Source organism: Vanessa atalanta, chromosome 2 (assembly GCF_905147765.1).
Source record: "Vanessa atalanta chromosome 2, ilVanAtal1.2, whole genome shotgun sequence".
NCBI lineage: Eukaryota > Metazoa > Arthropoda > Insecta > Lepidoptera > Nymphalidae > Vanessa > Vanessa atalanta.
The window spans coordinates 8,355,411-8,372,420 of NC_061872.1; the positions used below are offsets into that span (position 1 = coordinate 8,355,411).

The window sequence follows — 17,010 nt, forward strand, 5'->3', positions numbered from 1 at the left end:
TTTGTAACATATTATTTCCGAAAAACCCAACAATCATCATTACATTTCAGAGAAATTACATAAAATCTTAATCAAACCTCATGAATCACTCCGTCCATTAGTGAGAATCGTATTAAAATCTTTTTTTGGCAATTTTTGAGTTGTAGGTATAGCATTAAGACGAGGCAGGATGACTTTATTATATAATAGTGGTTAGAACGAGGCAAGTGCCACTGAATTACCATATGCTTAATTTATGTTTATAATTCACTTCGTGCTTCGTGCTTGAGGACCGACTTGTGTATCCACCAACTCCCATTGGAGTAGAGTGGTGGAATTGCTCCAAACCTCCATAAAGAGAAAGGAAGCCTTAGCCCAGTAGTGGTAGTGGTAGTGATATTTATAAACTGTTTTTACAAAGTGTTACTTTATTCTAATATACTTGTTTGGTGTCGGTAGTCTATATTGTAAAAACGATATGCAGATATCAGCGAAATTCACATTGAACGTTTGCGATTAGCTATCGTGATCCCAATCAGTTGAAGCGTTCACTTGAAATGCACGCTATTTGACTAATCTAACAATAACACTATTGAAATACGCATTACAATAAGCTTAATTAATATTTTTATGTGGTTACATTAATTTTCCGCGGGGTTACGATCTAACATATGACTTTCACATCGCGAGGCAATTGACCTTTGAGTTATTGGGGTGTCATAATAAATTCATAAATATTCTATTCTGACGGCCACTGTAATTTCTAAAATTATGATTATATTTTTCGTTTTTCTTCACGAATAAATGTAATCAAATGACGGTGGCCAATATCCAGATAATATATAGTATAAGCATAATATAGAAGCGTTAAGTATAAGCGTTTAGTATACACACCCAACATGACTTATGTATTATAATGTGGTATTATTTGTAAAGATAAGTAATTATAGAAAGATACCAGCGAACCATTTCGTGTACACAACTAGTGGGGTGGCCAGTCAGAGAGGTTGTGATAAAAAAGCACTTGCCGGTCCGAGGGGAGCCCAACACACACTACCTAGTATGTTAATATGAAATCAAAATAAACTATACTCGCCTAGGTATTTCCAAGCTATTTTTATTAGTCATTGTACGAGTGGAATTAAATGTATAGCTGAAACTGGTTGAACTTGTAAATTTTAACGAACAGAGGCGTAAGGCGTGGGGGACGTGGGATATGGCCTACGGACTTGTAGAAAATAATAAAATATCCTAAATGAATAAAAAATAAAAATAATTCTTTTTTGAGAACAGACTGATTTTTTTGCGGTATAAATCACCAGTGGTCCTCGTGATATTTGTCATGCGTACCTACATAAAAATTTGGGCGTGCTTCGCCATGCCACTTTGAATTTGAGCAGACGAGCCTATTTATAGAAAACGCGCGTTATTATTTCCGTTACATTCAAAATATATAATATTATAATTAAAATGTTTGTAATAATGTATATATAAAATCATTAAAACGTTTGTAATCTTTAAAGTGTTCGAAACACGCTCAGACCACAGCGCTCGGTTTGTTTAAATGATTCCACATCGCGCTTGTATCGAGACAAACATTCTAGCATCGCTTCATAACATCGGGAAAAATTAAAAGCTTTCAGAATGTAGATTGTTTTCCGTGTTTTTTTTTGCATGGAATTCATGTAACGACACATCTGTGCCAACATATCTCCGCGTTTGTTTTCTACTAATATTATCAATGTGAAAGTTTGTATTTGGAATTGGTCAGGCAACTGCAGGGCAGATTTAGATTAAATTTGGAATAGAGATGGATTTATTATCTAACACAGGCTACCTAACCCAATTCTTGGTAATTTTAGCTAATATATAACAGAAAAATAATTCTTAATAAGTTTTATGGAATAAATAGTATACTAAAAATAGTATCCTACTAGTATTTAAATCTCATGTCAAAATAACTTATTAATCAAAACAAGATTGTATTAATGACAATTAAGCGTGGACTTATGAATTATTTGTTGATTACCGGTGCGATATATGTTTAATTGTACTTTATTGACATACTCTGTAATTATAATGGTGGGAAATAGTAACTACTGAGTTCCTTACAGCTTCTTCTAGGTGGAGTCTTTAAATTGAATTCAACACTGTAACAGTAAAAGTAATTTTATGAGTCAATTTGAATAAATAATACTCTGATTTTGTTTTTCTACACCAATAAAATATTAGACAATACAATAGAGTCTTTAATATGATTCGTTAAAAACGTGTTTCTTTCCTATTAATTCGCTTCTTTAAGTACCAGATAAGTTTTTCTTGGGATTCCACGTCAGTACGAAGAAAGAAAGAAGGGGGAAGAGCTCTCGTGAGACAGACACAAGCGCCCTCAACAAAGACTACTTTGTAAGCGTTTTTATTAATGAATACTTGTATTTCGATAGTATGTTAAGAACCTTTCAACATTTCGATAACAAGGCCGACTTATTTAAGAGTTAGGCGAAATATTTTAAACTAATAATAAATTACTGCTGGAATATTCATAAAAAATAAAACAGATAATTGACAAATAAATCTAACTGTATTTTATTTTACTATAATCAAATATTGCGATTTACATCTTAAGAGGTAATAAAAGTATAACAATAATGTTAATTGTTACTTCACTTTGTCGGTAATGTTTCGCCCGTAAATGTATTACGACTCGGCAAATACTTCCTTCCAATTTCAAAGAGCTTGCTATGAGCTTTTTCACCACGCTTTTCCAAGCCTTTTTTAGTATTGTCACGTTTATTTAATAGAATTTCGTCCACCCCATACCGATTCGTCAGGATGTACGAAATTAATAATAAGTAAAAAAAAAATGAGCGTCTCGGGAACACGCGAGAGGGGACCGACAGAAGAGATAACTTAAACTAATCTAAGTTGAACTATTTAATATTGAAATTGTTAAACTTGAGAAAGCTTAGGTTGTTACTTAAATTGTATGTATGTATAATGTAAGGAAAGGTTATTTATCAATAAAATCTTTTATTGATTATAAAATATATTATATTCTTAGTTACAGTAACGAAGCGGTTTACCCTCCCATAAAAAGTTATCACTTCGAAATGTGTCCATGAAATCTTAGAGATACTTACTCGGTCTCGAATCCTCAATCTTCGATAAGATTCTTTGTATTTTATCCACTGGGACATCGCGACTCTTAAGAAGTATTAAATTGTAATAATTTAGGTGGTCGTAAATCCCGCATCTCCAGATAATAATCTAATTTATTGCTTCAGATTACAGATTATAAAATGATCCTTAAAATAATCTTGTATGAAAAAATATTAGACGACCATTTTAAATTTTATTATACTCGTAATTGAACATTTTATATTTTTTGCATAAGAAATGATGTCATAAAAATACTACTACTTAAAGGATTACTGAATCACTACAAACCCATAAAAATTATAAAACATATAAAATTGTTAATAAATAAAATCCAATTATTTCTCGTATGAATATTGTTAAAAAATAGAACTAATATTTTAAATAGTTGTTGTTATATTCCCTAAATATTTATTTTTGAATAACAGTAAAATTTACGAATAAAGACTTTTATATATTTCAAAAGATCTTGAAAAACTTCGCTGATCTTGAAATATGATGTATAAAAAGTCGAGATAACACTTGGATGAAATTAGCAGAGGGTAGATGCAAACAATTGACTGACGTCAGTACAGAAGCGTCAAATTGTGGGATTGTTGAGAGGGGGATTAATTAACGGCTTGATGGTGAGTCGATATTGGAATTGGCAGACGGAACGGTTTGAACAGTCGTACAGTGTACGATTGCATTCCCTCTGCCGCGATCATCGCGTTTCATAAGTTCATTTGTAATCACACAAACGAAACTACGCAGCTGCGTATTTTTTTTGGTTTGCTGGCGTTTCGGATAGATAAACTTACAATATTAAAGGCATATTTAATTTTATAGCGAGACATATAAATTGATCAAATTTATATAGCAAAATTAGAAAATATTTATATTTGTTTTTAAATTTTACATAGACTTAGATATGGCATATGGCTACGAATCGCCGAATTCGATATGAAAACAGTAGTCATTATAGTAATTTTTAATTGGTGATTTAAGTAATTTAACTTTTAATTTTAATTAAAAATAAAATTGTTCATTTATAAATTGCATAAGGCCTCATAAACGTAATTCAATGTTAATCTTCCCAATGAGCTTAGTAAGGTTATGAAAGGCAGTATTTTTTTACAAAACAGTGTAGGTATGGAGAAGGAAATTTAATTAAACCTCTAGATTGGCCATTAAGATTATAAAAGCGTCCGGAACGTTTTCGTCCACAAGATGAAATGTTCGCAAAGTAATATTGAAGAATAATAATATGAAAGGCAATTTTAAGGACTTTATTATCCAATCATTCGAATGCGGTTACCAAGACTTTTAAGGAAATCTTTAATTTCCTTTTTGGTAATTCGGTTTACATTAGCTCTTCGTGAGGATCTCTTTCCAGTGATCTGTTCTGAGGGCGGCTCGTCGAGTAGCTTGAGGGTTTTCAACGAGGCAACGTGGAACATGAAGTTTATTGCGGAGGGATTCTTGTAACATTTACCGATTAAAGGTTGAATGGTGACGTCTAAAAAAAAAAAAGAATTTATTTAGCTTGCGAATGCCGTTCTTACAAAAAACCAAACTGAACATTTGAAACTCATAACCCATCGTAGAACATAATCATAAAATTTCAGAAGGTGATATACGACATTGATGTAAAAAGTATAACGTTTAAATAGAGTATCTATATTTATGAATACAAGCATCAATATAGCATATCACCATACGTTTATTTTTAACATCGTAAGATACGACGTCAGTTCTTACATTTACTATTAAGTAGGTACTTACTAACTCCAACAACGCAAGAATATAGATCGATATGACAATGGTTGATCATTGGTCTGTAGACGTAGCTCTGCATGTTATGGGCCCATATTTGTGCACACGCCGGATCATATGTGTCTAAGCAGAAAGTTGGGCACGTGTGGTTGCAAGCCTGATGAGCTCCAACTATGCTAAAATCTGCGAGTCTGCGGCCACTTACAGGATCAACAAGAATTTTATTGATATTGCACATATCATCAGGAATTCGTTGAACGTCTGAAATATATAATTAGAAGAATATGCTGTTAAGTCTGGCCTTGAATGATTTTCTGACGAATATATATTTTTATTTTACGAATTAATAAAATAATATGTCTAATTTAAGTTTACCTGCAATTTTAAATTGGCATTGTATCATTCTCAAGTAACAAATATTGTGGTATCTTTTGATAACTCTTTTGCCGTTAAGCGCTGTTGCTTCACCGCACACTGGATCGTATACATTTGAACATTGTATGTCGTCACAAGATTCTTCAAATGTGGAAAACACATTATTCGCTAAAAATAACCCGTGCGGGAAAGTTATATTACATAGTCAATGTATACTAAAACGTAACAGTCTCGATATAGAAAAACATTTAAAGATACAATTAAAATATATATGACATGGAGATCCAAACAATATTTTAATAATATTATCTCTTTCTTTACATTTGTTTGTTTGTTCACGCATTTTATGGAAGTACTGGTTTGTAATTAGACGGACAAGCGAATGAGCCACCTGATGGCAAGTGGTAGTTCACCAAATATTAGCCATTTTTATTATATATGTAGACGGACGAGCTAATGAGCCTGATGATAAGTGGTCCCTACCACATTTAACCATATTAACTATTACTTATAAGCCAATGCGCCCCCATCCTAATGTCCCTTGTGTCTCTAGTTATACTGGGTTATTCATCCTTTAAGCCGGAGCACAACAAATACTTAGTATAGCTGTTTGCCGTTAGAATATTAGATAAGTGTGTGATAACTACAATGGGCTTGCACAAACCTCTACTACCAAGTAAAACCCAGCATGCGTTGCTGTCAATTAGTCGGTACAATTTACGCACCATTGACGATGTCGGTATAGATCAAACAGATTTAAAATATTCATATTACAAATGAATCTTTTATCATTTTTTAAGGCTACGTCTTATAATTGACCTTCATGTTATTAGTTATTAGGGGCCACGTTCATACATACATAACATAAGCAGCCCGTAAATGTCCCACTGTCGGGATAAAGGCCTCCTCTCCCTTTGAGGAGAAGGTTTGGAGCATATTCCACAACGCTGCTCCAATGCGGGTTGGCGGAATACACATGTGGCTGAATTTCGTTGAAATTAGACACATGCAGGTTTCCTCACGATGTTTTCCTTCACCGCCGAGCACGAGATGAATTATAAACACAAATTAAGCACATGAAATTTCAGTGGTGCCTGCCTGGGTTTGAACCGGAAATCATCGGTTAAGATGCACGCGTTCTAACCACTGGGCCATCTCGGCTCTACGGCCACGTTCAGTAATTATAATTAACTTACCTTGTAAGAGAAAATTGATACGCTTTTTTATAAGTTCTGATAAATTGTAAATCTTCCAAACATAAAAAATCAATCAAAACAAATACATTCTAACCCCACCATTATAAACAAAAGGTTTTTTTTTTATTTGTGAGTGGGTGGGTGTGTCCTTTCATGCAGCTACGGAGCCGAGAATATACCTATTTGATTTTTTTCATAGATAACCGGATTACGGGTCGGAAAATGACTTGGGCTACAATTTATCTTACACAAAATCTTAGTCGAAGTCATGAGTAAAGAACATTATACATTTACTTTGAACGATGATAACTTACCTTGAGAGATTAAAAATAAAATGATTCCGTAAATGAGCATACTCGCATAGACGTAATTAATTCCAACGCCATAAAGAAACCATTTTTATGCGACTAGACTTTCATACAGCGCCGAGACATGACTAAGGTTTTAACGTTCGTTTTTTATAATTAAAATTTAATTGAAACTCTCATGCATTACGCTCTTCGACTTTTTATTATATTCTTAAATTTTTGCATAATTTCATTAATCTCAACTCAAAGAATGAATTTTTATATAATTTATTCTCAAAGGAGAAATTAGTTCTTATTTTAAATAAATCAAAGACAATTTGAAACGATTTATTTTTATACAGACTGAAAAAAAAATGTCAATTTAAAAAAAGAGAGGTATTGTCGGAAACCCTATTAGAACGAAGTTACCTTTCCTATACAGTATCTCGTGTATTAAAAACAGCAGACACTATTAAATAAATAAAAAACGATTGAAAATAATTCAATGACAAGAAAATACATTGTTTATGTAAAAATGTCGCATGAATTAAAACAATAACAAAAATAAGTTTAATTACTTTTATTTAATAATAGGAAGAGAAACAGAGGAAAAGGTCGCCTGGAGGGGATAAAGCTTTTACTACTAGTTTACTGTAAGTCGAGTAAAACTACTTCGTTCCAATAAATACAAGAAGTCAAAAAAACTTGATTAAAATGCGTTCAAATGCAATTCCTTTATTATACGATTAAGTCTAGAACTATATTATTACACATTTAAATCATCATACATAAAGCTTAAATTATGAAACTAAGTAATAAAATCATACGCTTAAATTAAAAGTAAGCTGTTGAACTAAAAAAGATGTATATCTCAAATGTTTTGGCTTATGTCTGCGCAGAGAGATCTTTATTACGCTGCACGAAATGGGTAAACAACTAATGAATTTGTAAAATGAAACTGCCTCGCCTCTCCTCTGCTTTAAACAAAAGTTGTGAGTTATGAATTTTTCCAAGCTCATCTTAGTTTGTGAATGTTACATTATTTTTTCACCTGTATACGTAAAAATGTGCATTATAATATTTTCCTTCTTATCTTTATATTTTCTACATTCTTTCGTGTTTTACATCTTTGTGTTATTTAGCTCCGTTAATTATATTCGAATATATTCTTAACATTGTAAAATTACTTTTGTATATTAAATAATATTATTATTTTCTAATCTACGTTGCTTCTTTGTGGTAAAGGTTGCCTTCCATTCCTTCGAGTTATTCGCGAATAAATTAAGCAAACTCGGAAACCACAATGTCTCTGTTCTTATGTTTAGTCTTAATAATATATAATTATGTCTGAATGACTTTGTTTAAATTAGTCACTTATGTATACGGTGTATAATAATGTGAAGTAGGAATACGAGTTAATGAGAATCTGAAACAAAAAGGTTTAATGTGGGTAACGAAGGTCCATGCGTAGTGAGTTGTATTTGTGGAAAAAGTCAAACATTGAATATAATTTAAACGTGGAAGCGTGCATAAGCTGTGCTTATAGTACGTATGTAACGGTTATATTATTTGTACTGGTGTAAATAGCGAATTATATATTTTTTTTGTTAAACAATGGCCAGTATTACCTTACTTATTAAGCTTTGTTGAAAATGATAATACTACTACTATGATGAATAATTACTTCAACGTCTACTGAGAAAAGCGAAGTAAGCTATTCGCCTCTAAATAGACCGATAGATCAAGACGTCCTCTCTTTGAGAAATTGTGTGTAATGTTCCTCGCGGTTTCAAAGCGGGCGGTAAATACATACGTGGCAAATTTTCATCCAACACCTGCAGTTTTCTTCATGATGTGTTTATTTACAGTGAATTAAAAAAACATTGTGCTTGCATTACTTTGAATTTTATTTATTTATTTATAGTACAAAACAAAGTCATTTACCGCTGCCTGTCCCTATGTATGCCTAGATCTTTAAAATTACGCAACGGATTTTGATGCGGTTTTTTTAAATAGATAGATTGATTCAAGAGGAATTATGTATAATACATGCACAATATAGTAGAGAAACACTGATAATTTTAGAGATTTCTAAAGTGATGTCGTAAATAAACACTTTTTTTGCGCTTATATTGCAAACGCTGTCAAAAATATATCTATCTCTTTGGGATAGCCCACGTCAACCATTTTATATCCTTTACTTTTTATGAGAAACAATGGCTTATTTTCGAAGTGATTTTAAGCAATACAACATTAGTCCTTATCCAAATAGGTACCTTAAATGCATTGCGCATTTAATATAGATCAATATGACCCTTTACAGTATGTAATTTAAATTAATATTTTCGAAGATATTCCAGGGACATAGCGGCTTGTATTGTCTAATGACGAAAAGGCTGTGAACGTTGTAAGACATTCTGTAGTATATTTAGTATCAGCAATGCACCCGTGCGAAGCAGGGTTGGGTCGCTAGTTATATAAATAATATTAAAAAAATATAATGTCAGTATAATTAATTCACGTTGAGCGTTGACCCACTAAAAATTATGTGCGTATTATCTGACCGGATTCCGTCAGCGAATGCCAGTCTCAAAGTCTATTCATGCGCTGGAGATATTATAATAACCTATTTTTTATATTGATCTTTCCTTGGATTCGAACAGTGGTAGCTCGAAAACAACAGTTCGATCTTGCCACTAGAAAAACAAGGTTAAAACTATAGATAATAAAAGTTAAATAAAATAAATTGCCAAGAAAGTAAAATACATACGTTTAATAACAATTACTGTAACAATTTTAGTGCAAACTGGCAAATCCTCATGAGCAATGTCTTTAAAAATTTTCAATAAAAATCATCATCATAGCAGAACAAAGATGAGTTAAGGATGAAACGAGGCGTGAACGAATCGAGAAGAGAAGGTCAAACCCTGCCAAGGAAAGTGTTTAGTTTTTGTTTATAATTCATTTCATTCACGGCGGAAAAGGACATATGCGAAGAAGTCTACACCTGTTGGATGAACTTTTGCCATATGTGTCTCCACAAACCCTCATTTAAGAAGCACACACAACTTTCTTCTTAAGACAAGGCATCTGCCTTACATAAGGAAAAGCGCGCTGTTACTTTTTAAAACAAATATTTTTAGAATAAAAACAAACACGTTTACTTTGATTTAAAAGATTATTCTACTTACCGAACTGTAGGTTGACATGGTGATGGAGCTGAATTTAAGTGCTGTAAAATATAAGGGTTTCTGGGATCTGCAAAATAAATAAAAAAATGTTGAAATGTCGCTAGGGATCTTCTCGCCGGATTGGAATGCAAATTAGTCGCTATTTTCTGAGATTTTCCTATTGCAGAAAATAAGGGTTGGCTTTTTTACAGCTTCATAGTTATTCTTTGAATTATGTTAATTATAAAGAATACAAAGTCATCCAAGGAAAAATATATTCATAGTTGTTTTTGCTGTTGAAGATTACATTTTTTTGGTGAGTTGTTTGAACCAAAATATTTCACAAGCGTTGATTGGTTTATTTTAATTATAGTTATAAGTTGACTGGTTGAATTTTTCCTTAAAGAATCGGAATTACGATTCGAAGGGGAATTGTTGGTAATGTGTTTGCCACAATTCAACGCAATCATGATTTATTTTGTAGTTTATTTTTTTATGGTATATATGGTTAAGTCCTGTAAATAAAGACTGACAAAGTATTTAAATCTTTCAGTCCCTTAAGCTTTCAGATAAATAGACTGTATTTAATTATTATTCTTCAAAGGTTTATCTTCACTTGTTAGTGTGTTGCAACGGGTCTAAACTTCTTTAAGAACCAATGACAATGCGCAAAGTTGACCATTTATATGCTGGTGAAAATTTGCTTATCAGTCCTTCTAAAATATTTGAATTAACATTAAACATAATATGTCTATGTTGCATACTTAGCTGATTTAATCTCCAAATCGGTATAAAACGATACGAGTTCACTAGAGCATGTTATCTACATAACCACATTTTTTTGGTAGAATATCGTGTTATTTTATAGGCCTTCAACCTCTACTCACCTTTGTATCATGACTAACAATGCTCGCTGGCATCGGATGTCACTGTTATACCACCCGCTATTGTACACCGCGTCTGCTACGCCTGAACTCTAGAATGCAATAAATAAAACATTTATATACTGTATTTTCAGTTTTTAAATTGTGATTGTATTGTAACTGACTTGTGACGCACGACTTACATTAGTTCGAAAACCATTTCAGGCGATTGGTTAAAATTTAAGGGTTTCAAAAATTTGCGTTCTTTTATAAAAAATAGTCTTTTAATATTAATTTAAAATAATTCCATTGTTGAAATACGGTTCGAAAATAATATTCATTTTCTTACAACAGTATTTGTAGGATACAAATTTATCTGGTGTGGTTATCTTCCAAGAAGAAATAATAATTCTATTTATCATAATGCAGAACTTTCATACTGCTGCTCCTGAATACTGAATTTCTGAATTTCTGAATTCATAAATCGATTGTGAGAGAAGCTTCAAGTTCAAATATTATTTCTCACAGCGTTCCTAATAAATGCATTGATAGTAGTAAATCAGCAAGTTTTAGAAACATTTATCGATTTATTTCTATTATAGGTAATACTGAAAAACCTTCAAGACTTTAAAGTTCACACAGTAAACTTGCTTTGAAGTGAACTTCTAAATAAAATATACTTATATACACACGTAGTGCGTTATGTACAATTACTCCTCTTCATAACAATCTAAGTTGGCCAGCCTGAAGTTAGGCAGAGACCTCATATAGTTCGCTAATGTAGCAAAGTGAAAATAATAATAATCGATTAATTAATAAATTGTAATACTGCAATTTGCTTCTTATCTCTACTTATTGTAGAATATTGAAACTAATTGTACGATATTTATCGTAGAATGCGTGACATATTTTGGGAAGGCCGACTATAGAAAGTGTTGTCGCTCACAAGATATCTATTAGTAGTATCATGACATCGTAATCGAGGAATCCTGATACATATCAAGCATTAAACAGAAACCTTAAATAACAATGCTGCAAATTATATTCATGGGTATTGTATTTTTTTTCTTTATTTTTATATACTTACTGATGTAAAAATGTCATCAGCATACCAACACAGAATACCAACTTGAGTTAAAGCAGCGCCCAAGAAGAACTTATTACTCATTGCCATCCATGGATCTAGAAGCTAAAATACGATTTTACATTAAATATCTAATGTGCATTATAATATTAAGATTTCTGGAGCAGGAAATTGAAAAATAGCTTAACGATGGCCAATAAATAGAAATTAAAAGAATAGTTTTAGTGGCACGGTCAAATACAATAAAATAAATGTATTCACAACTTACTATATTGAAAACAACACAGCAAATGTCTACGGAGCTCAAGAGAACGTTGATTAGATTGACAATTGAAAATGCGTCCTCCAAATCATTTCCGTACCTGAAACAATTTTGGAGCAAAAATTTCATCTGAATTAATCCAATGAACCATGCTTTCAGCTACGACAATAATTAGTAAATATCTGTGAACTGTCTGGAAACACAAGTATACACTTGTGTTTGCAGACAGTTCAGGCAAAGGATCACACAGAATCCCAGATATAATAGTGTAAAAAATCCATGCTTACAAATTTAGAAATTCGCTACAGAATAATATTTTATCCGCTTGACCCCGGATTTGAGCCTGGAAACAGCATCAATCTGCAGTCTAACGATCAAGCCACAATAATAAATTGGCAGTCCTCCAATAAACACAAAGTGAATGTTCCAAGGATTTCTCTCGATATATATTTCCCTACAATAATTTAAATTCCCGCGATTCCCCGCACGATTCACTTGAAAGTTCTGACTCGTCACAAGATCTCCGAAACTATAGGCCCGATTAACTTGAAATTTAGCATTGTTACTCCTACGTGCTCACTAAGAAGGATTTTTGGAACTTTCAACTTCAGGGAGAGGCAATAGGAAAGGTAACTTAGAATGAATTTTATCCGTACAAATTCTAGTATAAAATAAACATAAGATGCACTTACATTATAAGTCTCTGATGTGTTTTAATAACAGATATAATTTCTTGATAATGATCGCCATGTTTAAACTGATTAATAGTGCCGCCATTTTGTGTACCCAAGCGTCGGATCTTTAACTGCAAAAGCCGCAGCAACATGCTAATGTGACTCGCCATCGTCATGAATAGAATATCTGAACCGAGCATTGACCATACTGACACAACGCCTGCAGAGAAATTGTAACTATTAAATTGGTTTCTATTTTACCGTTGAAAAAATTAAGATAAAATATAAGACAATGATTAAATGTTAATAGAAATGGAACATATATATTTAAAACAGATAGATAGATAGGGAAATTCGGTACAGTTTCAATGTTCTCTTATTAGTCGTAAACACACACTATTTTAGTCTTAAAGTATTTTCCACCATAAATAAATTATTTGTTGTGATACAGCTTGTGTTGTTGTTCCAACTCTGACTTCTCTAAATAAAATGTTTTCCCACTTGCAGTAAAAGTAAAACTGTCACCTTAATTAAGAATATAAGTTGTTATAAGTTACTAATTTGTATTTGATTTTTACTGCAATGTATAATTTTTCACTTTTTATCTTGATTGTATGTATTTTTTTTTTGTTAAAGCTTAGTGCATGCTGTGGTCTTCTATAATTGAAGGAGCACACAACTTGTAACCCTTATATTGTTCATTTTAATAATATGTATTTAGTGTGTATCTTTTGTTGGAGACTCGTAAATTAAATAAATAAATATATAATTAGTTTATTGAAGATACTTTCAGTTTTATAAACAGCTGGCAGCATATATGTATATGGCGAAAGTAATTAAGTGTGTGGGCGACGCTAAAGGAAACCTTAGTTTTGAAGAATTCAATCTCAGGCTTAATTAAAATGGATAAGGTTCTGGAATATAATAGAAGCTTACCTCCAAACGTTTCAAAGACAAAAGCAAGTTCGTGGTATACGGGTTGAGTCTTATCAAAGGGATACGATAAGTGCCAGATGTAGCCTAAATTAGCAGGTGTGCCTTGAATCTTGCGGTAGACGTAAATCACTATTGGAGTCAAGTTGTATAGCCATACTCCTAATATATTCCAAAAGGCATACCCTGTAAAATATTCAATTGCTAAGCTACCCATCGAATATGTAGTCGTTTCTGGGAGGACTTAAATACTGAACTATTTTTTTTTATTTCGATAGATGGGCATATGGGTCATCTGATGGTATGTGGTCCCTGAGTCCGTAGCAATTGGCGTAACCATTCACTAATGCCTCACTTACCTTGAGAACTAAGATGTTATTTCCCTTGTGGCCTATAGTTACACTGGCTTACTCACCTTTGAAATTGGAACACAATACTAACTATTGCCGTTTGGCGGTAGAATATCTAATGCAATAACAAAGCCCTGCCGCCAATTAACTTCGTAGATGTACTCTAGTTTATTATATATCTGCTAATGTAATAAAGTGATTTAAAGTACTTGTAAGGATATATTATTTAATATAATTATGTTGTATGTTTATTTATAGTCCAATACTATTCCACTAAACAGAACTTTAATCTGTCTCAAGGATTTAATGTAGAGCAAATTATTAATAAAGTTTATTTACATTGAAGAATAACAATTGACAGTCTACTTGAATTTGATTTCATATTGATTCAATTTGAATTTTAAATTCACTTAAGTAGCTTGTAACAGAATCGTGTTATATCACACTGTGCGTCATGCAATGAAAGCTATTAAAAATAAATTGCCGGCAGTTCCCATCCTATTATTTTACATACAGTATTGAATTTATAAATATTTATATTTAGAATTTACATTTTTTTTTTGTAAAATATTGCCAAATTTAGGTCGAGGCTATAAAAAAAAAGAAAGGAAAAATCACACACAGAATTGACCGATTCGAAGTCTAGAAAGTTTCTGTCGTTTGATGTCAATAGAATCTTTGTCGCGGTCCGATGTCGGCCACAGGTCGGCGAGTTCATTGAGAAGGTTTCGAAATATATTCCTTTTGTACCACATCGTCAACATTTTACCGAAACCTGTGATAGAAAAAAATATAATTAATTTAATAACATTTTGTATTATTAATAAAGTTTTTTGTCAACTGACTCATGGTGTCGTAGCCAATAATATGTAAGCCTGCAACGAATTCGACGACTGATGCTGAATTGACGAGCTTCGACACAGCGTAGTCCACTTGACCGGCTAACTTTAAAAATAATATTAACGCAGATCCCAGAAACCACATATAGGTCCATATTTTACAAATTAAATTTTTCGGTTGTTCATCGGTAAAAGAAATTCCTATTTTTCTTGTGCAAAAGTTACACAGTTTTAGAGTTTTATGAATTTCCTGTTTCGCCTTAACTTTGTCTTTGCTTGACATTGTGATGTTTCTTTTTCCACAACTCTTATGCTTGAACAATGAAAGCATACTAACCAAGAATATTCCTTTTATGTAAGAACTTAGTAATTCTGACGAATAATTTATAACTCAACTGTGGTTATAACGGTAACAGAACCAGTTTCATAAGAAGTAGAGAGTTAATAATAGTAGGACCATAAAACTTTTACCTTTGCCTATATTTAATAGTTATATTTATTATAAGGAAAGTTAAATTGTTTTTTGTATACTGAAATGAAAAAAGGGTTAAATATTTAATTTTAAAGCTCCTCTTTTCATCGGTCTTTCTTGAACAAAACCGTTAAGTCAATAATTACAACCGTCTACGCTTTACACAGTTAAATTGTATTTTGTACACACGAAACGGAGTCGAATTAATTACTAACGAAGATGTCCAAATTGAGCCTGAATGGCTTAGTTTCAAACGTACTAGGTGTGGTTTCTTGTTTGTCTGTTTAAATTGTTGCTTGTTGCAATCAGTTTCTACCTAGTTCACTTGGTTGACGAGCCTTAGCTCACTTGGTTTAAGGTGATCTTTCTAAATGGTATAAAATATTTATTACTTAATGATTTAAATTCAGAATATAAGTAATTAATTGTGATTTTAAATCAAATTCAACACAATATTTATTTGTTTTTATAAAATATCTTATAAATATTTCAGATGTGTTTTATGGCTTTGCAACCGTTATTGGCTTCACACTAGTCATAAGCTCTTCAAAGATGAAAAATGTAAGAGCTCTTGTCGGCTTATCTCTTTATGTGCAGAGCAAATCCTCTCGGTTCATTATTAGATCATATTAAAGTACAATTTTATAAGCAAAATGTTTATATTTTATTAAATATTTCTTTGAATGAGAAAGCTATTAGTTTTTAACCTTAATAAATATTATGTAAATGTGTGAAAAAACTGTTTCTGACAAGCTTTGAGAGCTTGTTATCGATTTATTGCAAAATAAGGTATAATATAAATGAGAATATTCGGTATTATAATTGTTGGTTGTGATATGTGCCTATTGGTTTTAGAATATAAAATAGGTGATAGGAAAATGAATCAATGGCCCACAATAGATAAATGTATTGTGGAGTTTTCTTTATCAAACAAGGTGAGGGCACCCTTTTTTTAATTTAATGATACGACTGACATTTATTTCGTTATAGGTTTCTAATAGGAAGATGTGAGGAACATTAGAGTTCGTCTGGTAAATTTGATTTTATTCGTAGCAATGTTATCAATAATTTTCAAGTTTATAAAGTTAACTGGGTGGGCCAATAGAAAGGCGCGTTTGCAGGCTTTTTGAAGTAGAGTTTAATTTCTAAGGGACTTTTTTAAACGTTGCAAAATGTATTGAAATAAAGCCAAATAACCCGTCCACGATATCTAGAATATTCAATACAATTTGTCTCTTTTTAAGAAGATGATATATAAATATAATATAAATCTTTACATTAGATTTTGTCATATTTATTTTTCACGCAGTGTTTTGTTGCGCATACAAAATTCTCTTATTCTGAAAACCCCCTTAATATTAGTCGGTGGCTATTGTGTGATTGTTGGATATCTGTATAATGTTGTACATTTAGTGAACACTAAGTATACAATCAGTCGAAATTTTGTAGTTACTTTTCATAAGTAGAATAATCTATTCTGACATTTATTTTAATTTTGCAATATAATTCAAAAATAATGTAATCAATTATTTTAAAAGTATCATAAGACAGAATACGCGCGAGTTATTCTAGCTAATGAGGGTGTTGAGTTTAAGAGTGGAATTTATTAAAATGA

At 31.9% G+C, this 17,010-nt stretch overlaps 2 protein-coding genes across 2 annotated transcripts; both read right to left on the reverse strand.

Annotated features, from left to right (window-relative positions):
• Nucleotides 1-4,406: 4,406 nt before the first annotated feature.
• On the reverse strand, nucleotides 4,407-5,993 carry LOC125069260. The gene is made up of 4 exons (XM_047678695.1): nucleotides 5,930-5,993; nucleotides 5,266-5,433; nucleotides 4,900-5,151; nucleotides 4,407-4,633 (listed from the first exon to the last, which is right to left on the reverse strand). Exons 1-4 carry the CDS (start codon nucleotides 5,991-5,993, stop codon nucleotides 4,407-4,409), a joined length of 711 nt encoding a protein of 236 aa, XP_047534651.1.
• A 2,121-nt stretch (nucleotides 5,994-8,114) lies between these two features.
• LOC125073033 (odorant receptor 85b-like) lies at nucleotides 8,115-15,206 on the reverse strand. The gene is made up of 9 exons (XM_047683715.1): nucleotides 14,930-15,206; nucleotides 14,707-14,859; nucleotides 13,738-13,920; nucleotides 12,820-13,021; nucleotides 12,134-12,227; nucleotides 11,869-11,970; nucleotides 10,806-10,894; nucleotides 9,940-10,006; nucleotides 8,115-8,174 (listed from the first exon to the last, which is right to left on the reverse strand). Exons 1-9 carry the CDS (start codon nucleotides 15,204-15,206, stop codon nucleotides 8,115-8,117), a joined length of 1,227 nt encoding a protein of 408 aa, XP_047539671.1.
• Nucleotides 15,207-17,010: the final 1,804 nt, after the last annotated feature.